The 25,048-nt window shown below is 42.7% G+C and overlaps 1 protein-coding gene across 2 annotated transcripts in view; it reads left to right on the top strand.

Annotated features, from left to right (window-relative positions):
• Positions 1-25,048, top strand: part of LOC103120162 (collagen alpha-6(IV) chain) — a 414,904-nt gene that overhangs the window by 316,775 nt on the left and 73,081 nt on the right. For both annotated transcript variants that reach the window (XM_060182558.1, XM_060182559.1), the window contains exons 7-13: positions 4,119-4,187; positions 7,155-7,190; positions 9,494-9,556; positions 10,212-10,247; positions 10,415-10,456; positions 19,804-19,896; positions 22,481-22,534. In XM_060182558.1, the coding sequence (XP_060038541.1) occupies positions 4,119-4,187; positions 7,155-7,190; positions 9,494-9,556; positions 10,212-10,247; positions 10,415-10,456; positions 19,804-19,896; positions 22,481-22,534 (393 nt within the window). The remainder of the gene's footprint in view (positions 1-4,118; positions 4,188-7,154; positions 7,191-9,493; positions 9,557-10,211; positions 10,248-10,414; positions 10,457-19,803; positions 19,897-22,480; positions 22,535-25,048) is intronic.

Below are 25,048 nucleotides of genomic sequence, written 5' to 3' on the forward strand. Positions count from 1 at the left end.
AGGGCTAGAGATATAAACCACCAGAAGGGCATATGTTTTGTCATATACATAGTCCAGGTTCCAGCCCTGGAACCATATGGGGGTGCTGTGGCACTGGAGGAAACTTCAGTACTATGGTCTCTCTCTCTCTCTCTCTCTCTCTCTCTCTCTCTCTGTGTGTGTGTGTGTGTGTGTGTGTGTGTGTGTGTGTATGTATGTATCCCAATGAAAAAACAGCCCAGAGCAGTCAAATTACGAATGCATGAGGTCCCAACTCCACACTAAACAAATATATCAATAAACACAGTGAACAATGTGCATGTTTGAAGTACAAGAACATCAGGCAATATTGGTAAATGTTATTTAAATGATTTAAATGAGCTCATGGAAACAGCAACAGTGACCCAAATTGTCTGACAAGCTTAGTATGTACTAAGGATTCTATTCTCCTCCTCAGAAGACATTAGGAAATTACTGTTGACAATATTGATCATCACCTCTGGTGGTGTGTTATTTCTGCATGATACCTATGCCTGACCTAACATCAAAGAATCATCAGTCTCAGTGTATGAGAAATCACTGTGAAACCCAATTGTGCAGTGTTTTAAGTTTTCCCCTTCTCACATCATGATCCTTGGTTCTGGGATCAATAAGATATTTATTAAATCCAGGTATCAACATTTTTATTTAATTCCTTTCATCCAAATAGGGCTCTGATATTTGTATCTAAAGGATAACTAGTAGATACCATTCCCTTTTCAGGGCTGTTTCTATAAGTGGCTAGAAAGAAAAATAACACATTTCAAGCCCATCCTCAATCCCATTAAAATAATAAAAACCATAAAGGATCTGATGTAATATATGTGCCTAGAAATCACATTCCCTTAAAACATATTCCATAGTTACATGAATTAATTGGAGCTTTACTGGAACAACAGCACCATTACCTCTGGTGAACAAGTTGTGTGTGGGGGAGTATATTCGAACAAGTGAAATAGCCAAACAAACACTTCAGGCTGTCATAAAGGCCGATGACATCTGTAGGCCAAACCATATAAAGCAGGGAGGCTAGGAGGGAGAGAAAGATACAACACTAACAGGAGCTGCTTGAATCACAAAGGCCTCAGAACACCGTCCTGGCAACAGAGGAGGAGAACAAATCGCATGTGTAAGAAAATACTAACCCCAAGAGGGAGAAATGAAATATTGAGATAATAAATGTCCCCTGACAGACAAAGGACATGAGATTAAGCCTAATCCTGTACCTAAACCTCCCCTTAAATCTAAATAAGACCTCAGGAAAACATTTTATTAAGCTACTCCTTACTAAACTTAAGTCCCAGTAAATATTCTTTTTTTTAAATTTATTTATTTATTTTCCCTTTTTGTTGCCCTTGTTTTATTGTTGTAGTTATTATTATTATTATTATTATTATTATTGATGTTGTCATTGTTGGAGAGGACAGAGAGAAATGGAGAGAGGAGGGGAGGACAGAGAGGGCGACAGAGAGACAGACAGACACCTGTAGACCTGCTTCACTGCCTGTGAAGTGACTTCCCTGAAGGGGGGGAGGCGGGGGCTCTAACCAGGATCCTTAAACCGGCCCTTGCGCTTCGCGCCATGTGCGCTTAACCGGCTGCGTTAATGCCCGACTCCCCCCAGTAAATATTCTTTATATATATATATATGTATATATATACATATATATGTATATATACGTATATATGTATATATATGTGTGTGTGTATATATATATACATATATATTCCCTTTTGTTGCCCTTGTTTTATTGTTGTAGTTATTATCATGATTGATGTCGTCGTTGTTGGACAGGACAGAGAGAAATGAAGAAAGGAGACAGAGAGGGGGAGAGAAAGATAAATACCTAAAGACTTGCTTCGCTGCCTGTGAAGAGACTCCCCTGCAGGTGGGGAGCCGGGGGTTCTAACTGGAATACTTATGTTGGTCCTTGCGCTTCACGCCACGTGCGCTTAACCCACTGTCATACCGCCAACTCCAGTAAATATTCTTTGATGAATGTAGTGACCACAAGAAGAAGAAAGGAAGTGTTAGGAAAGAAACTAGTTTGTGCTCCTGGGAGCCCCCTTTTTTCTTTATTATTATTATTATTTCTTTTCTTAAAATATTTTTGACATGAGAAAAATTGAGAAGCGAGGGAAGATAGTGAGGGAGAGGAAAAGAGAGACACCTATAGCACTGTTTCATCGCTCAAGAATTTTTCCCGTGCAGGTGGGGACTGAATACTTGAACCTAGGACTTTAAAGATGGTAACATGTGCAATCTACCAAATGTGCCACTGTCTAGCTCCCACCTTGCTCTTTTCTTATAAGCTCAAGGAATTCATTACTCAGTCAAGATTCCAGGCGCCCCAAACTTGACCCTACCCTCAATACTAACCCTGACTTCCATGTAGGTATACATAGGGGCATCAGTTTTCCCTGGGAGGCCAACATCTAGCAGACATTAACATTTGCCACTGAGATAATACAAAGGCTGGCTGCTGGGTAGACTGGGCATGCTTTAAACTGTTTTCCATATTAGCAATGACATACACAAGCATCAAACAGGTATTGAAGCTGAAGCCTTGTGATAGAATGGGCTGGATATGGTTTTGTCAGTAGCTCTTAGACCTGTGGCTTGATTTTTATGTCTTTAAAAGATTCGGTATGGCAGGGGCTGGAAAAATAGCTCACTTGGATACTGCACTGCTTTGTTTTATGTGTGACCCAGGTTCAAGACTAACCTCACAACACTGAGGGAAGCTTTGTCGCTGTGGTCTCTCCTCCCCCCCTCTCTCTTCTCTCTCTCTCCCTGCCTGCCTGCCATCTGTCTCTACAAAAATAACATTGTGTGTGGCTAGGGGGGATACAGTTGGCGGAATATAGCACCTAGATAGTACACATGAAACAGGTTCAAGACCAGCCCCCACCTCACTAGGGGAAGCTCTGATGCAGTGGCATCTTTCTCCACATCTGTGTTGTGTTGTGTTATGTTGTGTTATGTTGTGTTGTCAGAGCACTGCTTAAGGTCGTACCAAGGACTGAACCTGAGGATTTGGAACCTCAGGCATGAGAGCCTTTTGCATAACACTTATGTTATCTCCCTATCTGCTCTCACTTTTTCTATCTGAAAAAATATCAACCCCGGTCAGTGAAGCCCTGGTGATGACCAAACATATGTTGTGTAGGTAAAATAAAATTATAAACTAGAAGACTGGGGAAATAGGATAATGGTTCTACAGAAATACTTTCATGGGGCCGTGTGAAGGCACAACTGCTGGAGCACATATGTTACATTGCACAAGGACTCAGGTTTGAGCCCCCGTTCCCACCTGCAGGGGGAAAGCTTTGCAAGTGGTGAAGCAGTGCTGCAGGTGTCTCTCTGTCTCCCTCTCTCTCTATCTCTCTCTTCCCTCTAGATTCCTGACTGTCTCTATCCAATTAATAAATAAAACCAGACATTAAAAATATTTTCATGACTGAAGCTCCAAGATCCCAGGTTCAGCATCCAGCACCACCAGAAACCAGAGCTGAACAGTGTTCTGTTTTTAAAAAGGAGAGTGAGAGGGAAAGAAAGATAAGAAAAAAGAGAGAAATAAAATAAAAATATAGACTAGAGCCTAGAAATAGCCCCTCAAAGTTTCAATTATTTACTTTTAGGCTTCCTTTTACAGAAAATGCTGGCAAGCCTCCATCATAGACAAACACCCTGCCAGTGACCATACATGCTATGGGTAGAGTTGGTGAGTTATACATGGAATAATTGAGTGACATGTGGATTATATGTACATGTCCAGAACAGAAACATATGAACATTTTACTTTCTAAGTATCCTGCTTTCTATTTTCTTTACAGACTTCTGAGTTCAGAGTTGGAAGAACAGGCATCCAGCTTTGAAACACAGCACTGCTCAGGGGGTGCACTTGGCCTTTCCCAGCATAACTAGTTTTGCCATAGAATAAACCACATAATTTCAGGCACTTGCTTTTCCAACCTCCATTTTATGAGACAATACTGTTAACAGAGCTGTGTGTGTGTGTGTGTGTGTGTGTGTGTGTGTGTGTGTGTGTGTGTGTGTGTGCACGCATTTCTTCATATTTTCTCATTATCTTGCTCAGGGGCTTCCTGGTGCGAAGGGATCTAAAGGTGAACCTGTCCTATCTCGGGGTAATTTCAAAGGAATGAAGGTAAGAGCCTCTAATGCAGACATCTGACTAGGCTTTAGGCTGAGTTCCCCATAACTGGGCCCTGCTTCTAATGAAAACATTTCCAGAACTAGCATCTGTGTCTCTAAAGAGCAGACCAAGCTGGATTTAAGATGAATCGGGAGCATGTTGTGATGAAAACATTGGCAGAAATGTTTGCAACCATACTGTCAAAGAGATTTTGCTTTATAGGATCTAGACCAAAAATAAGAGACAGAACAGCAAACAAACAGCTTGCCTGGGTATCATTTTCTTCAATGAGCAGAAATATTTCCTAGGGGCAGATTCCTTGTGTCTACTCTAGAATCTTTAGTGTCTACATACCTTGGTTTGAAACCCTGTAAGACTCTGACCACTGCAGCATGGCTATCAGCCCAGTATCCTGGCACAGTCCTTCTCTGTCACTGAACACCAGCCAATCAACTTTGTCGAGTCCCTGGGGGTTTTTGTTTGTTTGTTTGTTTGTTTTGTTGGTGGGTTGGTTGGCTGGCTGGTTTTTTGCTTGTTTGTTTTTCTGCAAAATCTATCCATCAATACTGCAGTGAGCTGTAAACTTTTTATCTGTTCTTCGAATGAAACCTATGTATTCTTTTTTTTTATTTTATTGAGAAAATAACATTTTAAAGTATAGATGCTGCCACTTGGGTGAAATTTCTCATCTCCCTGTGACAATGTCTGAAAACACTCTCAAACCTAATTTGGGTCTTTTTTTCACCATCTTGAATCAGGGTTCCAATGCCCTCTCCACCCTTTCTCTACCCCCTCCTTCTCTAGAATCCTTTGCTTTCTGTGTTCTTTTTATTATATTCTGGGTTTGTATACTGCCTAGTATCTTGGTGCCAAATAATTGACCCTGTTGCTTTCTAGAGTGGGAAGGGAGTCTAACATTGCCCTGTTTAGTAGATAGGAATTGTATGTGCCCGAGTTCTGCAGGTGAAATACTGCAAACACGTGCAATTGAGGATGGCACTTTTTCTGTCTTCCATTCATGTGCTGAGACAGGAACATTGGCTCTCACTTTGGAAGGCAGTTATGGGGATGGGTGACTGAAACCTGTAGAAGATGAAGATTCCAGGTTCTTGGCTACAGATGCCACAGCAGAGGATAAGAGTGTCAGGTTTGTTAGGAAAGATGGTGTAATGGTTCTGCCTGAGTTTCCAAATCCAAGGTGCAATCCTCCGCACCATCACAAACCTGAGCTGAGCAGTACTATGGTAAAAATAAATATTTAAAAATAAAAAAATATTTTCAAAAGGAGTGGCAGGCTTGAAAGTGACTTTATGATCATCAGACTTATGCTGTTCATTTTACAAATAGTAAAACTGAGCTCAGAGTCACCTAGCCATTTTAATGAAGAGCTAAAGACCTAGGCAGTACTTTTTCCATACTGTCGCACAGAGCTGATTTTTGACCCTAAGCCAAGTGGGGTAAGACTAGCAGGTGTCAAAATATGAGAATTGTCATACAAGTAAACATTGATTAAATGGTTTTGGCAAAAGTCAAAGAGATCCTGGGCCCAGTGGAACAGAGCAATTTGCACAAGATGGTTATATTACAGATTCACACAGTGGCTTAAGATGCTGCAAAGTAATTAAAATGTAATCAGAGACTGTATGCTCTGCTGATTTTCCCTTGCAATGTCTGATTTGCATTGTATATATATGGGCACAGAAGCTCTAGAGCTGAAGGCACTTGGGAAGGTAGCTTTGCTTTTCCTCCAAAAAGAGCAGAAAAATCACCAGCCCGAGGAAGCACTTTCTAATTGATAAGTTGCAAGCAAAGGTGAAAAATAATTAATCCAAGTAAAATATGAAATCTTGTTCAACCAAGTCTATAATATTTGTCTTCTGGAGTCCAGATTTTTCTGTTTCTTTTTTTTTCTTTTTTTGCTTTTGCCAACAGGGTTATCACAAGAGTTTGGTGTCTGCATAATTGCACCATCCCCAGCTTGTTTTTTTTTTTTTTAAGAAGAAGAAATCAGCAGTAGTACACCATTTAAAAAATTTATAATTGAGAGAGAGAGAGCCTAGAGAACTGTTCAGCTTTGGTTTATGATGGTGTAGGGAATTGAACCTGGGACTTCAGAGTGTCGGGCATGAAAGTCTGGGTGTACCACTTTCCACCCCCACCCCCACTCCCAAATCCAGATTGTTCATAGGAACAAGTAAATGGGTGGGTGAATATGTCCAACTCTTGCCTTTTTTATTATATATATTTTTATTTTATTTATAAAAAGGAAACACTGACAAAACCATAGGATAAGAGAGGTACAACACAGCACAATTCCCACCACCAGAACGCCACATCTTATCCCCTCCTCTGAAAGCTTTCCTGTCTGTTAACCCTCTGGGAATATGGGCCCAAAGTCACTGTGGGATGCAGAAGGTGGACTGACATGATGGGCCTAGACCTCATATAAATCCTTCTCTCCATTGTTACCAGTCATCACTATCAGAAACAACAAAATAGACCCCTTTCTGGGCCCCCTATAGGACCTTGCCCTCAACTTGGATCAACAACAATAGAAAATGTTCCATCCTCCAAAGGGAGGCAGGACAACATACTTTATGCTACACCTGAGGAAGATGGGTCAGTATTGGGGCAACTTGTAATGTTCCTACTCATGACCACAGAATGTGAGCTCAGATCTACAGGGATGCAGAGGTCACATAGGCTCCTTGGCTGAATATGGGCTCCAGATCAGATAAAATCTATGGGGTTTACAGTCAACAATATTTATACACCTTTCCCATATTTGGGAGCTACTCTTTCCATGATCCAGCTTTCTGGTCCTTTTTCCAGTAGTTCTTGCATTTTTAAGCCACAGGAAAACCTTGATAAGGTAGACCTATGCTTTAACAATGCATTTTATTCCAATGAATAAAATTTAGTAATCTATGAATCACCACCACAGACTTACTTTATAAACCTTTCTTGCCTATTTCTCAGGGGGATCCTGGACTTCCTGGACTAGATGGAATGAAAGTAAGCTTTTATTTCAAAGATGAATTCTCAAAGTTTAATAGTTACTGATAGGGCCTTTTCATGCATCTCTAAAGTTCTCAAAATTCTTTGTAGATCTTCTCAAGGAAAATCCAGAGAGGTTAAGTAGAGTGGGTCACACTATCGACTTTTTTCAGGTGAAAATATCCTGAGAGAAACTCTTTACCTTGAGTTATACAGCAAGTAAATTTTCAGACCTGAAACATATTACCGTTTTATTAAGCAAGCATTTACAAAGTACTTTGTGTTCCAAATATTGTAGATGAAACAAAACAAAAGAACTGTAAAGACTCCTCTTTAACAGGTATTCCAGATATCATTTTAGGGACTCCTTTGACAAGAGTCCATGAAAGTAGGTATATTGGAGTTAATGAGAGTTTTTTCCTTGGGTTTCTACACTTACCATTCTTAACTCTCTTCTTCCTTCTTTCCTGCATTAAAAGGATTCCTTCTCTTCCCCTTTCTCCTTCTCCTCTTCCTCCTCCTTCTTTTTGTTGTTATTGTTATCATTATTGTTGTTGTTGTTTATGATGATGATGATGACACTTCACCACTCCAGATGGACTTTTTAAGATGGGGGGTAGGGTTAAGGAGATAGCATAATGGTTATGCAAAAGAATTCCATGTCTTCTGCTCAGAGGTCCCAGGTTCAATCCCCAGCACCATGATAAACTAAAGCTGAGCAGTGGTGGTGGTGGGGGGAGAGAGACAGAGAGAGAGAGAGAGATAAAGAGGGAGAGAGATAAAGAGGGAGAGAGAGATGAGGAGGCTATAACACTGATATTCTGTTTACAGTAGTGGGATCGGGCTTGAAGGTGGGTCACATGTATAACAAAGCAGGTGTACTGTCCAGGAGTACTGTTTGCTGACCCTCTTCTTCCTTTGCTTCCATCATCAAAATAATAAACATATACTCTTGGCAAAGTGCTATGAGTGATCCCTGAGGTGATTCAGGGATAGGAAACACTAGTGGGAATGTGGCATAAGAGTCTCATGACAGCTTAGAGGGAAAGAAAAGATAATGTCCTCCCAAAGAGAGACTTTGTGTCTACAGAGGTTTTCTAGGCAAACAACATAGAGTGAGAAAAGGAAAGCAATGGGGCCAGCAAAATAGTTTGCTTGAATAGTGTACTGCTTTGCCATGTGCACAGTCCAGGTTCAAGTCCAGGTTCCCTCACCACATTGAAAGAAGCTTCTATACTATGACTTCTTTCACTTTTCTTCTCAGTTTCTACCAGAGAGAGAGAGAGAGAGAGGGAGAGGGAGAGGGAGAGGGAGAGGGAGAGGGAGAGGGAGAGGGAGAGGGAGAGGGAGAGGGAGAGAATAACGAAAAGGTAGGCAATGAACAGAATGCATGTGGATAGATACACATGCAAACAGAGGTGAGGACCAAGGGTATACAGGTCCCTTAGAGTGAAACAGTTGTTGTTAGTGTATTTAACTAAATTTGTAGTAAGCTCCCATCATCTCAGCAAGTTCCTTCCTGCCCTAGAAGTCCATGCTCCCACCCCACCACAAAGGCAGTCATTGTTCTGATGTTTCCACCATAGATTATTTTTTCCAGCTCTGAAACTTCATACAAAAGGAAGACTACATTATATAACTTTTTAGGCTTTAATGCAATGCTTCTGACATCCATCCAGGTTGTTTCACTTATCAGTAGTGTGTTACTTTTTACATTTGAGTATATACTCTACTGTATGGAAGTATTATAGTCTGTCAGTCCATGCACGAATGAATAACTGGGACATTTCCCATTTCAACAACTGTGAACAAATTCTATTTGAATATTCTTATACAATTCTTTTTTATTTATTTATTGGGGGAATTAATGGTTTACAGTCTACAGTAAAATACAGTGCTTGGTATATGTGCAACTTTTCTCAGTTTTCCACATAACACTCAACTTCCCACCTGGGTCCTCATCCTCCATCATGTTCCAGGACCTGAACATTTCCCACCCACCCCCACCCCACAGTCCAAGTCTACTTTGGTGCAATACACCAAATCCGGTCCAAGTTCTGCTTTGTATTTACCATTCTGTTGTTAGTTTTCAACTTCTATGAGTGAGATCATCTCATATTCATCCTTTTCTTTCTGGCTTATCTTACTTAACATGATTACTTCAAGCTGTATCCAAGATGAGGTGAAGAAGGTGAATTCATAATTTTTAATAGCTGAGTAGTATTCCATTGTGTCTTATACAATACTTGGGGACATAGATCTTCAGTTTTCTTAAGAGACTGTCTTGATTTTTTGACCTTGGTAAAACATTGCCTTTCTAGGGCCCACAAGGAGCAGCAGGATCTCCAGGAGCTATAGGACCAATAGGACCACCAGGATTGCAAGTAAGACCAACTTATGCCTACCAAGTAATCACAGGAATTCATTCCCCACCAGATCATACACTAAATGTAAATGCAGGCCCACTTAGTGAGGAAAGGCAACTTTGACTCTTGGACTAAAATGAAGCTCTTGTACAGAGCTATTTGTTGACAGACAGATAATTTTAATCATATCACCACCACTATCACCATCCCTCAGCACAGAGAAGTTTCTGAATCTATTTCAGTAGTTCACCTTCTCTTTGGACAACTTTTGATTACCTACCTATCTTTCTGATATGAAATTTATTTGCTATAACAAGTAAAGGAAAATATAGTCAGTCATTCATGCAGTTCTAGAAGAACCCTGTCCCCAGATTGTCCTCTCTTCACTGCATGAAGTCCTATCACTTGTTACTTCGGTTTAACTACATCAAATGTCATCCTTGAACCCTGGTCAAATAAGAGGAATGATAGTTGAAGTCTTTCCTACCTTAGCATGAATGTGATTGTCAGTTCAATGGGGGATATTTTGAAGAAGATAAAAGAAGAAAGAACCATGGGAGATGCAGCTATAATCTGCTCTAGCAAAATAAGGCAATGCTAAAGGAATGGAGGACTCAGTTCTTTTGACTAGTACTAATATGTCTTAACTATTTTCCTTTCAATTTTAATATAGGGTCCTCCAGGGCCCCCTGGCTTCCCTGGTCCTGAGGTAAGTATACTTTGTCTTGGCCATTTGGCCTCATAAGTATTCAATTTTCTGCAGAAATATTCTGCATTTTTAAACATAACTTTCTGATTAAAATTCTATATTCCAATTGACATTCCTTGAGCTTATTAGTAATTGATTTTTTTCTTCCCTACACCCCTGTGCCCCAGGGGAACATGGGGCTAGGTTTCCAAGGAGAGAAAGGAATCAAGGTAAATATATTTTATGAAATACAGTATGAGCCATAAAATGTCTTTTAACTGCAGACATGTACCCATTTGTGTAAAGGGGTTTTGATTTTTGGATAAATAAGCCTTTCCCACCCCACATGCATCCTGGAGTAGAATCCCCGGAGGGATCCATGTACACATGTGACACATAGGCTATTATCTCTAGTCTTCCAAATGCTGTAGTCTTCCTTTTTCCTATCTATGATGTATGCCCACTTATAAACATACTCTCTCGAAATATATACCTTCTTCCTTCCACCTGGTATCTTTCTGAAAGTTTTTATATTGTGTAACTTCTTTCCTTTTCTCTGCTTCTCACCATTCCCTCTGCACTTTCTCTTAATTCTCCTCTTCCTTTTTCTTTTTCCCCATCCTTCCATTTCTTCTCTATTATATGCATATATACACACATATATGTACACATGTATTTACTCTGATTCTCCAAACCTCAAAGCCACCATTTTCTTTTATGTCCTTTCTTCCTTTGTTTCCTATTTCCTTTTGTACAAAATATATAGTGACTTGGGAGCTCAGGGGATACTAGGACTCTATCCAGCTTACCCTTCAAAGTTGTCACTTGTGGACTGCACAGGTTTTTGAAGGGTAAATCCAACCTCCAATATTGCAGCATCAACTATACTTCTGCCTGAGTTCTTGACAAGGATTGGACCAATTAAAGTTTGGTTCTCATTGCCAAGGATTATGTTGGCAAGGGTAGCCACTCTCCTTTGTTGTTGAGGTGGTCTGGTGTCGGGCTGCACCGCGGAGAAGAGAGCGGACATCCAGAGCAAAGGGGTACACAGATCTTTATTATAGGATGGGGGGGAGGTTTGCTTCAGACCACGTGGAGCCAGCCAGCAATGGCCGACCACGGGGGGAGAGCAGGGAGCGAGACCTCAGAGAGGGAGAGCCGAGAGCCCAGAGAGAGCGAGGGGAGAGGGGGCTTTTTATTGGGCGACAACCAGGGGTGACGTGTAGGGCCAGGATTGGTTGAAAGGGGGCACTCTAGGATTTAGCGAGGCATAGAAAAACCTGGGGGCGGAGCCAGGATTGGTTGAAAGGGGGCACTCTAGGATTTAGCGGGGCATAGAAAAACCTGGGGGCGGAGCCAGGATTGGTTGAAAGGGGGCACTCTAGGATTTAGCGGGGCATAGAAAAACCTGGGGGCAGAGACTGCATCAGAATAAGTCCTCAGCAACATCTCCTCCTATCCCTTTATATCTAAATGGACACAGTAAAGAAAAATGGAGCATGCTTAAATGTTTTAGAGGAATGCCATGCTCAGGCGGGAAGATGTAGGACTTTCTGTGGAGGAGGGAAGGCTTAAATGGCTGCCAACCTTGTGAGATTTAAACGTCCTCCTGTGCTCAACCTCTCTTTAGAGAGAGAGACTTACCTGGAGAGACTCATCTCATAGGTTTAAGCGCAGCCTGCTCAACCATCTCTTCACAGTATCTCTACATCTTTTCTATCTTTCTATCTAGTAATTGCATAAGATGTACAAAGTCTATAAAAGACTATCATGGGGCAGAAACCTTTTGGGTATAAGCCTAAATGACATAACAAAATAGGAAGGGACACGAAGGGGAGAAGTAAAAGTCAGCGTGGTGTGAAGGGAAGGATTGGTGTGTAAAGGAACATTCCCTGCTTGAGTGGGGAAAGGGGCAAGGGTACATAATGAGGGGGAGGCGGGAGGCATGACCCACCAAACAGAGGGGCTATTTGGCATTGTATAGTCCTCAAGGCAACAGTCTGTAAAGTCTATGAATTACTCAGGATCAGTCTATGAAAAACCAGCAGCGTGAAGGGAAATAAGCTGCTTCAAAATTGTGTAAAATGTATATAGAGTATGTCAGAAAGTCCGATACAAGTCTCAGTCCGAAGTAGATGGCTGGGGGAAGAATTGGCAGGGGATGCAATGCTGCATGAGGGAGATCAGCTGCTGGAATGTTGTATCTTTTGTAGATAGCTAGCTGGAACTGCCAAAACGTAACAAGCAGGTCAGAAGCAGGAACGGTAACCAGGCATGAAGAAAGTTCTGTCCTTGGAATTCGTGTATCAGGTTCTTCAGATCACGTTGAGTGACATCTAGGGTTTCAGGGGGTGTGCCACGGTAGTCGTGCCATCTAGTGAGTGACATCAGGGTGTGCAGGGGTTCAGATGGTTTTTTCCGGGATTCCTGTGAAAGAAACACAAACAATCTGCTTCTCGTGGTTAATTTGAACTTGTAACAAGTTATAGGTTTGTTATAGTTGATACCTCGATGATTATAATTGGTTTAGGATCTCTTTATGATTTATTAAAAGGTCATCTAATGTTACCTCCTGTAGCAGCCTCTACCGCAGGATCTTGAGACCAATTTTAGCTAAAATATGTATTTTAAACAGACTCAAATTGCTTAGAGAGTTAACGCATATTCGTGACAATGATTTTAACATTTACAGTGCCAGATTGATGCCAGATCTGTTGTGGATTAATTTCCACAAGATAGTTTACAGGGCACCTTTGGGGGCCCTTCAAAGGTGTCCTGTATATAAAATTTATATAGTTTAGTTTTGGGAATGAATAGTCACGTTGAGCATTTAGACTTTTACCTAAATAGTAAGTTACCTTAACAATTAATTTTTACCTTGTCTGGTAAAAGTGTAGCTGTAGGGTTACACTTCTGACCGTTAAGTTAGTGTTACCAAACTTGAGACATACCCATAAACATTTAGTTATAACAAACTGGAGGAAAAAGAACTTTTGTTATAAAAACACATTATTTAAAAACAATTTTAAATCTGAAATTAGTCACACAGTTTAAGACTAAACACTTACATATATACCAAAACTATATATAAAATTCAAAAGAGGGAGAAAGAAAAAAAATTTTGGAATGTTTCTGGACGTCTCCAGAAACTTTGGCTGCGTCCAGCATTTTTATATAAGGCCAATAACCTTTTAGAGTACTCCAAACAGATGGGTCATGCAAAAAAAAGAAAAAAAAATTTTGTCATTTAACACACTCACTCACAAAAACAACTGGCCAGTTATAACATAAGACATACAGGGAAAGGGTAGGAGAGAGGTCTCTGTGAGCCAGACTTTGCAGGTTCTGCCATGTCGTATTATGGGTCCTGGGATGTATCCTGCATCTGGTCCTCTTGTAGTATTTCTTGTTCTTCAGGAATAACAGCGCCATCCTGCGGGTATTGTCGGACATGGCGGGCAGGAACCCAGACAGGTTTAGAGAAATTTTGAGGGAAAATGCATGCGAAACCCCTTCCCATGGTCAATAATGGGTCAGGCCCTTTCCAAACTTTATCGAGTGGGTCTCTCCATTTCACCTTAATAGATGGGAGAGTAGATGGTGTTTGCCAGTGAAGAATAATAGGGGGTAAGGCTGAGTTATTGTAAATATTAAAGAGATTTAACATAGTTAAGGCTTTTGCTAGCTGGATATTGGGGGGATATGTTCCTCCTTTATCTTTATTTAGTTGAGCCTTCAGTGTTTGATGGGCCCTCTCGACAATGCCTTGTCCCTGTGGATTGTAGGGAATGCCCGTGGTATGAGTAATATTCCAGAGGGAACAAAATTCTTTAAATTGTTTGCTTGAAAACATAGGTGCATTGTCTGTTTTCAAAAGTAATGGGACCCCCATAACGGCAAAACAAGAGAGCATATGGCTTACAAGCTTTTTAGCACTTTCTCCTGTCTGAGCTGTAGCCCACATAAATTTAGAAAAGGTATCAATTGAGACAAACACATATTTTTGTTTGCCAAAGTTTAGTATGTGGGTGACATCAATTTGCCAAATAGCATTAGCTTTTAAACCTCGGGGGTTAACCCCAAGGGTCTGGATAGCAGGTGTCTTTATGAGATTTGCACAAGAAGAGCATGTAGCAAGGATATGTTTTAACTGTGGTACAGGAACATCAGGGAATCGAGCTTGAAGGCCTTTAAGATTAACATGGGTTAGAGAGTGAAAATTAGCAGGATCAGAGACAGAGACTGGGAAAGTTCCTGTGGAGGCAAGGCGGTCAACTGCGGCATTCCCTTTGGACAGGGAACCAGGAAGAGGGCTGTGGGAACGAAGGTGTTGAATATACAGTGGTTGGGTTCGAGAACAGAGCATAGAGGCGATTTGAATCAAGAGAGGGGAAAGTGGGTTATCATCAATTTTCACATACGAACGAGCAAGCCATGGAAGTAAGTTAACAGTATACACACTGTCAGAAAAAAGGTTGAAGGATTCTGGTACAGCTTTTAGTGCAAGAAAAACAGCATAAAGTTCTTTGTACTGAGGGGAATTATCAGGAAGCTCAGTAAAGAGAGGTTTAGGAGATTGTTTGTCTGGGTAATATATAAGGGCAGCAGCTCCCCTTTTTCCGCCATCAGTAAAGATTGTAGGAGCAGAGGGAATGGGATCCCGAGAGAAAAGTTTAGGTGCTAGTAGAGGCAGAAGAGGTAAAGAAGCTATCAATTTATTAGAAGGAAAATGGTTATCTATTTGTCCTGGAAACCCCACGAAGCTTATGGCAAAGCGGGAATGATGGCATATAAGCCACTCTGTATCTGTGAGAGAAAAGGGCAGAATGATTAAATCCGGTTCTTTCCCTAAGACCTGCACAGACCTATTTCTCCCTTGGCGAACCATGAATGCTAACGCATCTATCTCAGTGAGGAGTCTTGGAGCTCCTCCTACTGGCGTGTGAAGCCATTCGAGAACCCCATGGTCTTGCCACAGTGCCCCTACTACTGTGGGGGTGGAGTTGAAGATTCGAAGGTTTACCGGAGAGGAGGGGGAGAATCGAACAAGGTGCATGTCCTGGAGGGCCTGGTTAACCCTTTCCAGTGCCAAGGAGGCCTCAGGAGTTAACTTACGTTTTGAAGAGGGCTGTTTGTTTCCTTTCAACAGGTCAAACAGTGGTTGGAGGCAGCTTGTGGGCAGATAGAGATACTGCCTAAGCCAATTTAAATTTCCTAGAAAACTTTGTAAAGAAGCAAGAGTAAGGTTAGAAGGGAAGGTAACATTAGGTTTTAAGGGACGAATTTGCGTTAGAGAAATCTCTGAACCTAGGAAGGATATTGGAGGGATTAGCTGTATCTTCTCAGGGGCTACATTAAGGCCTCTTTTCTTTAATGCAGGAATGAGAAAATCACGTAAGGCATAGAGATCTGTATCTGATTTTCCCCATATTAAAATATCATCTATATAATGAAAAATATTAAGGCCCTTATGAATATATGGGACAAGGGCAGATTTAACAGCCTCCTGACAAATTGTAGGACTATTGGCCATACTCTGGGGCAGCACCACCCATTCAAATCTATCAGCGGGGCTGGCATTATTAATAGACGGAACAGAGAAGGCAAAACGTTTACAATCTCGCGGATGCAAGGGGATAGAGAAAAAACAATCTTGTATATCAATAGCTATGATTGGAATTCCCGTGGGAATTGCAGAAGCAAGAGGCAAACCCCTTTGGGGGGACCCCCAGACCTGCATGGTTTTATTTACTGCATGGAGATCTTGAAGGAGGTGCCATTTTCCCGAGCGCTTTTTAATCACAAAGACAGGAGTATTCCATGGGCTTCGAGAATGACGAATGTGTCCCAAGGACAACTGCTCTCGGACGAGCTCTTTTAAAATTTTTAGCTTATCCCTAGGTAAAGGCCACTGTTCCACCCAGACAGGCTCATTAGAAAGCCAGCTTAAGCGGGGTGTTTGGCTACGAACAGTGGCATTTAGTATTGGGGGTGCTGAATAGACCTGGTATCGCGGGAATGAGTTTTACGCTCTGCAGAGGCGTCTGTGGATATCCTAACATTAAGACATTCCAGAAGATCCCTTCCCAGTAAGTTGGTGCTAATATTAGCTACCAAAGGGCGGAAGTGTCCGGTAGAACCTTCTGGGTCTTCCCACATAAGCGAGTCTCGTGTGCAAAATGCTCTTGTCATCCCTCCTATTCCATGTAAACTGGGTCCAGGGATGAGTTCCCAATCTTGGGGAACCTCTTCTTGCCTTAAAATCGTCTTTGCTGCCCCCGTGTCAATCAAAAATTTAAAAGGAATATTGCCAATCTTTACTGTCATAGAAGGGTGACCTTGTTCTAAAACAGGAGTGGTCCACAAAATCTCAGGCCCCGAATTTGTACTATTCAGGGGCGAACCATCTTTATGAAATTGGGACCAACAATCTCTCTTCCAATGAAACCCCTTACGACATTTTGGACAAACAGTACGTGGTCTCTGGCTCCCTGACTGAAAGTGGGGTTGCTCTGGCTGGAGGCATGGTTTCCCTGACTGGAGGCGTGGTCGCAACTTATCAGGACATTGGTTACGCCAATGTCCTTGGCGACTGCACTGAAAGCAGGCCCCGTTTTGCTTACGTGGGGCAACTGCATAGACCTGCGTCGTAGCGGGTGTCCCATAATTGCCTGATGTAAGCTCCTGTGTCGCTAGAATCCAATTATCCGGGTGTAGGTGTTTAAGATTAAGGCATACCTGACGGAATTGTGGTGTCATGCCTTCCCAGACAATAAAGCGCAGTAGTGTGCGGACGTCAGGATTATAAACCTTTCTCTCTAAGCTTCTCTTCACCCTTGAGATGAAGCTCGCCAATGACTCATCAGTGCCTTGGTGAAAAGAGTTAATGGGAGCTGATGGATCTACATCAGGTGTGGTCACCCTTTCCCATGCTTGTGTTGCACAGATGCGTACCTGTTCAAAATAACCAGTTGGAAACCTGGCTTCTGCTTGCTGAGCTCCAGATTCATAAGCTCCTGCTCCAAACAAAGCATCAGAATTCCATTCTATCTATTTGTTACTATTTTCCTGCGATTGCCTAGAGCACTCATCGCGGAAACATGCCTGCCACTGAAGATAGAGAGGGTCTGGGAGTGCAGCACGAGCCAGTTCTTTCCAGTCTTGTGGTGTATTTAAATGATGGTAAAAGCTTCTCCAAACGGACTTGGTCCATGGAGAGTGCATACCGTCCTCCCTGACTGCTTGCCTGAGTGTTCCAAGTTCTTTCGAGGAATATGGCTGCCACGGCTGAGGGTTTTGTTTAGAAGGGGCCAAGTTTACCGGGAATGTGTGGATTTGGTCCGGTGGCGCGGGAGAGGGAGCTACAGAAGTGGAAAGTTCAGTAGAAACTGCTGTAGTGGCTGCAGGGGAGACTAAACGCATATCTACGGGGACGGAGCTCCCGGGGTGGACTGCACATGGTTTAAAATCCTTAAATGCTGAAAAAATATCCTTTAGCTCTCGTATCTCAGCCACTAGGTCCCTTAATGGTGATGTATCAGCAGGGGGCGGGGTCAGGGACGACGAAGCCTCAGGCGGAGCTGAAACCGCGGCAGCAGGGGCCGGGGGCGGGGTCAGGAAAACAGAAGCTGCAGGCGGAGCTGAAACTGGGACAGCAGGGGCAGGGGCGGTGTTCAGGAACACAGAAGCTGCAGGCAGAGTTGAAACCGCGGCGGCAGGGGCCATGGGCGAAGCTGAAACCGGGACGGAAGGGGCGGGGTTCAGGAACGCAGGCGGAGCTGAAACCGGAATGGAAGGGGCGGGGTTCAGGAACACAGGCGGAGCTGAAACCGGAACGGCAGAAGGGGGTGGGGTCAGAGGAGGAGCGTCCGAACACGTGTGCGTGTCTGTGGGAACGGAATTCTTGGGTTTAGCCGCTGATCGCTTAGGATGTCTAAGTCTTAAGCACATGTGATTTAACTCTCGTACCTCAGCCTCAAGGTCACTTATCCTTATGGCATACCACGTTTTACATATCTTGAAAGTGGCGACCACAGTTAAAAAAATCCAAGGGGTAGCGAAAATTAAACCTTTTATGACAGCAGGAATCTGTCCCAGGTCAAGAGATAATGACTGGGACACCTCCTCATAAAACGAGAAATTTCCCATGGTGGAGGGAAACGCGGGGCCACAGAAGTGGGCGGATGCCACTTACCTGTGTCTGGGCGGTTTCGGAGACCTCAGGCCGGGCGTGGTGTGGGTACGGAACACGATGGGCGCCAGATGTTGTTGAGGTGGTCTGATGTCGGGCTGCACCGCGGAGAAGAGAGCGGACGTCCAGAGCAAAGGGGTACACAGATCTTTATTATAGGATGGGGGGGGAGGTTTGCTTCAGACCACGTGGAGCCAGCCAGCAATGGCCGACCACGGGGGGAGAGCAGGGAGCGAGACCTCAGAGAGGGAGAGCCGAGAGCCCAGAGAGAGCGAGGGGAAGGGAGAGGGGGCTTTTTATTGGGCGACAACCAGGGGTGACATGTAGGGCCAGGATTGGTTGAGAGGGGGCACTCTAGGATTTAGCGAGGCATAGAAAAACCTGGGGGCGGAGCCAGGATTGGTTGAAAGGGGGCACTCTAGGATTTAGCGGGGCATAGAAAAACCTGGGGGCGGAGCCAGGATTGGTTGAAAGGGGGCACTCTAGGATTTAGCGGGGCATAGAAAAACCTGGGGGCAGAGACTGCATCAGAATAAGTCCTCAGCAACACTCCTTGATGATTTCCCCTATTTTGCTCTTTTCTAAACATTCATGTATGATCATGAAAACACCAATCTGTGGTTTTCTTTCATCCATGCGTCATTGTCATCACAGTCACCATCATATCATGACACATAGTAGTATACATTTGCTCAGGTTTATACTTCTTCTTGCCTCTTTGGTACTGATAGTTCTGTCATTGATTCAAGGAAGAGGATGAAAAATTCAAAGTAATGGACATCTTTTTTGGATTTTTTATTTATAAAAATGAAATATTGACAAAGCCATAGGATAAGAGGGGTACACGTCCACACAATTCCTACCACCAGGTCTCTGTATTCCATCCCCTCCCCTGATAGCTTTCCTATTCTTTATCCCTCTGGGAGTATAGACCCAAGGTCATTGTGGGTTGCAGAAGGTTGAAGGTCTGGCTTCTGTAATTGTTTCCCCGTTGAACATGGGTGTTGACTGATTGATCCATACTCCCATCCTGCCTCTCTCTTTCCCTAATAGGGTGGGGTAGCAGACTCCAGGACAAATTGGTGGGGTCGTCTGTCCAGAGAAGTCTGGTCGGCATCATGCTAGCATCTGGAACCTGGTTGCTGAAAAGAGAGTTAACATACAAAGCCAAACAAATTGTTGAACAATCATGGACCTAAAGGCTGGAATAGTGCAGATGAAGAGTTGAGGGGTCCTCCATTTTGTAGATAGCTAGTAGGCATATTATAGTAATATTAGTAATGGACATCTTATCTGTGACTTACTTCCAAAGGAAAAAAACCAATTTTCTGTTGAAATAAGTCTGTGTGATTTCTGCTTTGCCTAATGTTCCCTTTGACATTATAGGGGGATGTTGGCCTCCCTGGACCGGCAGGACCTCCACCATCTACTGGAGAACTGGAATTTATGGGATTCCCAAAAGGCAAGAAAGGATCCAAGGTAATGTACATTTATGAAAAAGAGAAATTAATAAGGATTTTCATATCAATACCAGACTTACACTAGAAAAATAGTGGGTTATAGGAAGTAAGTTTTTATTTGGTGTGGGGGATAAATCTTTTGTTTTGGGTTTTGTGGAAAAATTTCTAAGTCTGCTTCTGGGGGTGTGTGAATATGAGTATGCATGGGTTTCTAAGTGTTCATGTAAATACTATTTTCTATGTTTTTGTTTTGAAAAATTCAGTTACCAAGATCCCATTTAAAAAAATTAGATTAGGGGCCTGGTGGTGGTACACCTGATTGAGGGCACACATTACAGTGCACAAGGGCTCAGGTTCGAGCCCCTGGTCCCCACCTGCAGGAGGAAAGCTTTGTGAGTGGTGAAGCGGTGTTGCAGGTCTCTCTCTCTCTCTCTCTCCCCCATTCCCTCTTGATTTCTGCCTGTCTCTATCCAATAAATAAAGATAATTAAAAAATTAAAAGTTTAAAAAATCAAGTTAAGTTATTATCTTCCTAACTTCCAACCCTTACCCTTACAATACATTGCAATCAAACATACATAGCATAAATGGTGAGTTTGGGTTATTTTTTCCATTTTTTAATGAGGGAGGAAAGGAGAGAGATCAGAGTAGCAGCACTAGGAATAAAACCTGTGGCCTCACCAATGCAAGGAACGTGCTCTCTCCATCTGTCTGGATTATCTTTTCAAAGAAGTTATTTGAGCTGCCCAGATAGCTCAACTGGGTAGTCTGCTTGCTTTACCATGGGCATGACCGAAGTTATAGCCTGGTTCACACCACAGAAAAGAAATATTCAGTGCTGTAGTGTCTATCTCTCTAGTTGCCTGTTGCTTTATCTGAAAAATCTGGCCTGGAGTGGTGAAGTACCAGTGATGACCAAATAATAATAAAAAAAATGTTACTTGGGGAAGCAGGGCTCCAGGACACATTGGTGAGGTCATCTGCCTAGGGAAGTCCAGTTGCATCATGGTAGCATCTGGAATCTGGTAGCTGAAAAAGAGTTAACATATAAAGCCATACAAATTGTTGATTAATCATAAAAGCTAAATAACATAAAGGCTAGAATATTGCAGATGGATATTAGGGAAAGAGAGAGACAGGCTGGGAGTATGGATCAGTCTGCCAATGCTCATGTTCAGCAAGGAAACAGTTACAGAAGCCAGACCTTCCACCTTCCGCACCTTATAATGAACCTGGGTCCACACTCCCAGAGGGTTAAAGAATAGGAAATCTATCAAAGGAGGTGATGTGTTATGGAGCTCTGATGGTGGGAATTGTACCCTCTTACCCTATGGTCTTGTCGATATTTCCATTTTATAAATAAATAAATAAATATTAGAGCTTAAAACTTCTCAAAAATATTGTATGACCTCGAAACCGGACCTTTTGGCTGGCAAGATATCTCGCTTGGATAGTGCACCTGGTCTGCCTTATGTGTGGCCCAGGTTTGAGCCTGAACCCCACTGCACAGGATGAAGCTTTAGTGCTGTGGTGGTTTCTCTCTCTCTCTTTCTCTTTCTCTCCCAAAATTTTGGCCCAAAGCAGTGAATCCCTGCCAATGGCAATAAATAAGCAAGAAAATGACCTTGACCCTGCACATTGGATAAATCATCGCTCAATGGCAGTAGATGCTCTAGTTCACCTGATCTAAACTACATAGGCTAAAGCTGTAGATTTGTTTGACTGAGATGCTTTATAATCTGTATTTTGATGGAATGAAGAGTGTGCACTTGGTTGTATTTTGCATGGTTGTATGCTGTTGAGTGTGCTTTCAGTCACCTGCATTCCATTCCTTCTGGGGTTGCCTTAATTTTATGATTCTGTTTATGTTGTCAAGAGACCTAGGCAAGGGAAGTGCTTAGTCCAACTGATGTTGTCTCTGTGGAAATAAGAGCTCTAGGCCTGACCTAGTGGGGATTGTATTGTTATATGGAAAACTGAGAAACATTATGGATATACAAACTATCGCATTTACTGTTGAATGTAAAACATTAAATCCCCCAATAAAGGGGGGAAAAAGAGCTCAAGGTCTTCTCTGTCATGGATTTTGGGATAAGTTTCGGTAGTATATGAAAGATTGTGTGCTTCCCTGACCATCCCCAAAATTTTGGGTCACATGCCACATATAATTAAATCAATGTAACAAGGAAAGAGATTAGAGTAGTATATATTCCTCTCCAAACTGAAATTAGTACTTTCCCCAAAACAATTTTTTCAAGCCAGTAACTTGAAACCACACTGAACACTTTCTTCTGTCTGAAAGAAAACAGATGATCACTCTTTCTGTCTCCTAATTATCCTGGGCATCTGAGATTCTCTTATAGACCATTGTTTTGCCCTGCTACTGACCTTGGACCTTCCCATACAACAATGGGGTATGGAAACTAGAACATCCCAGTAAAATTATGATTTGGAGAGCCTGGAGAGCCAATATCACCTTCTGGTACCCCAAGCCTGAGACCCAATTGGTTAAGTACAATCCATCCCAAAAAGGTCAAGAGAGCCATCTCGTTTGACTTCACTACTTCCTGCCACTGCTCACTAAGCTTTGCTTACTTTTCCAGGGTGAACCAGGCCCACAGGGAGTCAAAGGATTGAGTGGCCTTCCAGGTCTTCCGGTAAGTTTCCTTTAAAAGCTCAATATGTATTCTAGAATCTGATTGAACAAATTCTATAGGAATAGAAGGATAACAGAATAGAAGGATAACAGAAAGTCCTCCTGTGGTTATTGTGGATAATTCCACCATCTTCATTATTGAAAAACATTAAGGAAGTGTTCTTCTTTCTCTAACTCATAGTGACATTAGCATGATATTTCATGATAATGAATATATATATATATATATATATATATATATATATATATATATATATATAACCTTATTGGAGAGTTAATACTTTACAGTAGAATTGTTGACACATGGGAATAATTTCCCATCTCTACATAACAACTGTCTACAAAAAACTCTCAACCCCAATTTAGCCCCTCTTTCACCATCATGCACCAGGACCCCAAGACCACCTCTACCCAGGATTATATATTTTATATGCTTCAGTCCTAGTTTCCCTAGTCTCTAGATATATGTCCTTGAGCAAGTTTATTTTTCTCTAAACTTCCATTTCCTAGCCTACAAAAAATATTATTGAGTGATTATGAAAATTAAATGAGATAATGCACATGAAAAAAGGAGTAGTACATGCTTGACATTTATCAACTGTTCACTAAACGGTAGGTAACTCTAAGTAGTCCTGGGGATATTCCTCCACTCGTGCTGATGGCTCTATCTTAGCTGACTGGGCTTCAGCGAATGACCTCTCCCTATTATACGATCCCAAACAGCCAGGCTCTTTTCGCAGTGCTAGATGGAATAAAGACTTGTCACCCGACCTGTGCTGGATTAGCACAGTCAACGGCCAAGCCTTTCCCGCTACAAGACAAGTTCTCAAGATCTTCCCGCACAGTCATCACCGCCCAGCTATCATCCACATTGGTCTCCAGCTCCCACTGATTCTGTGCTCGGAGAAACTAAGATGGAACTTTCGGAAAGCAAACTGGTGTCTGTTCAGTGATCTTACCAACAAATCTATTCCTGCAATTCCAATAAACTCTATCCCCTCTGAAGATTCCTACAGGCGCTTCCACCAAGCCATCTTCAAAGCAGCTTCCCAAGCCATTCCTCGTGGGAGACGTGCTAACTATATGCCTTGTCTTGATGCTGAATGCGAGCAACTACTAAAGCAGTATGATGAGTCGGGCGACCCAGATGTGGCTGACCATCTCATTACCTCCCTGGATGCAGCACACCAAGCCCACTGGCAACAACTCACGGAAAGTCTGAACTTCACCCACTCCAGTAGGAAGGCCTGGAAGCTTCTTCACAGACTGGGTGCCAGTAGCCAACCCCCTCCCGTCTCCCATCCTCCCGTATCTCCAAACTCAGTGGCCAGTCACCTAACTCAAGTTGGACGTGCTAAGATCAACCCAGTCTGGAAAAGAGAAATTTCCCATGAGTGGTCATCCCACTTCCGGCTATATTGTCCATCTCCAAAACTCTCTCCCTTTACACTGTTTGAACTGGAAGACACTTTGAAGAGGGTTAAACTGGGAACAGATGCTGGCTATGATAACATCACCCCAGAACTCATTCTTAACCTGGGCCCCGCGGCAAAGAAGTGGCTCACTTCATTCCTGTCCCACATCTTGGAATCTGAGTCTATGCCCAAAGTTTGGCTTCGTGCGAAGATTATAGCGGTTTTGAAACCAAAGAAAGACCCAACACTGGCCGCCAGCTATAGACCAATTTTTCTCCTTTCCGTGTGTTACAAACTCCTTGAGAGGCTGCTTCTGTCACGTATTTCTCATCTTACAGAGAAATTCCTATCACCCGCCCAGGCTGGTTTCCGCCCAGAAAGATCTACCTGCGAACAAGCCCTGGCCCTCTCAACTTACACTGAAAATGGATTCCAGAAGAATTTAAAGACAGGTGCTGTCTTGGTTGATCTCACAGCAGCCTATGACACGGTCTGGCACCGTGGTCTCCTGGTCAAGATCTCAAGATGCCTGCCTCCATGGGTGGCCAACACTATATCGTTTCTTCTCCAAAACAGAAGATTCCGGGTACATCTGGGTGACAAATCTAGCAGATGGAGACTTGTCTCAAGTGGCCTCCCCCAGGGCTCTGTTCTGGCTCCTACGCTATTTAATATTTACATCAATGACCTCCCAGAAACTTCTTCAAGGAAGTTCATCTACGCTGATGACATCTGCTGTGCAACTCAGGCATCAAAGTTCGACATCCTCGAGGAAACACTCACGAAAGACATGTCTCTGATATCTGATTACTGTAAAAAATGGCGACTAATTCCTAGCACTGCTAAAACGGTATCATCTGTTTTCCATCTACACCATGCCTTGGCCTCGTGTGAGCTTAATGTGCAGCTTGGCAATACAAGAATCCGGCATGAAGCCCAGCCAGTCTATCTTGGCGTTACTCTCGATCGCACTCTGTCATTTCACAAACATCTCATAAAAACTGCAGCAAAGGTGGGCTCGAGGAATAACATCATTGCAAGACTGGCCAGCTCCTCATGGGGCGTGAGCGCTTCCACACTACGATCATCATCCCTGGCAT

Source organism: Erinaceus europaeus, chromosome X (genome assembly GCF_950295315.1).
Source record: "Erinaceus europaeus chromosome X, mEriEur2.1, whole genome shotgun sequence".
Taxonomy (NCBI): domain Eukaryota; kingdom Metazoa; phylum Chordata; class Mammalia; order Eulipotyphla; family Erinaceidae; genus Erinaceus; species Erinaceus europaeus.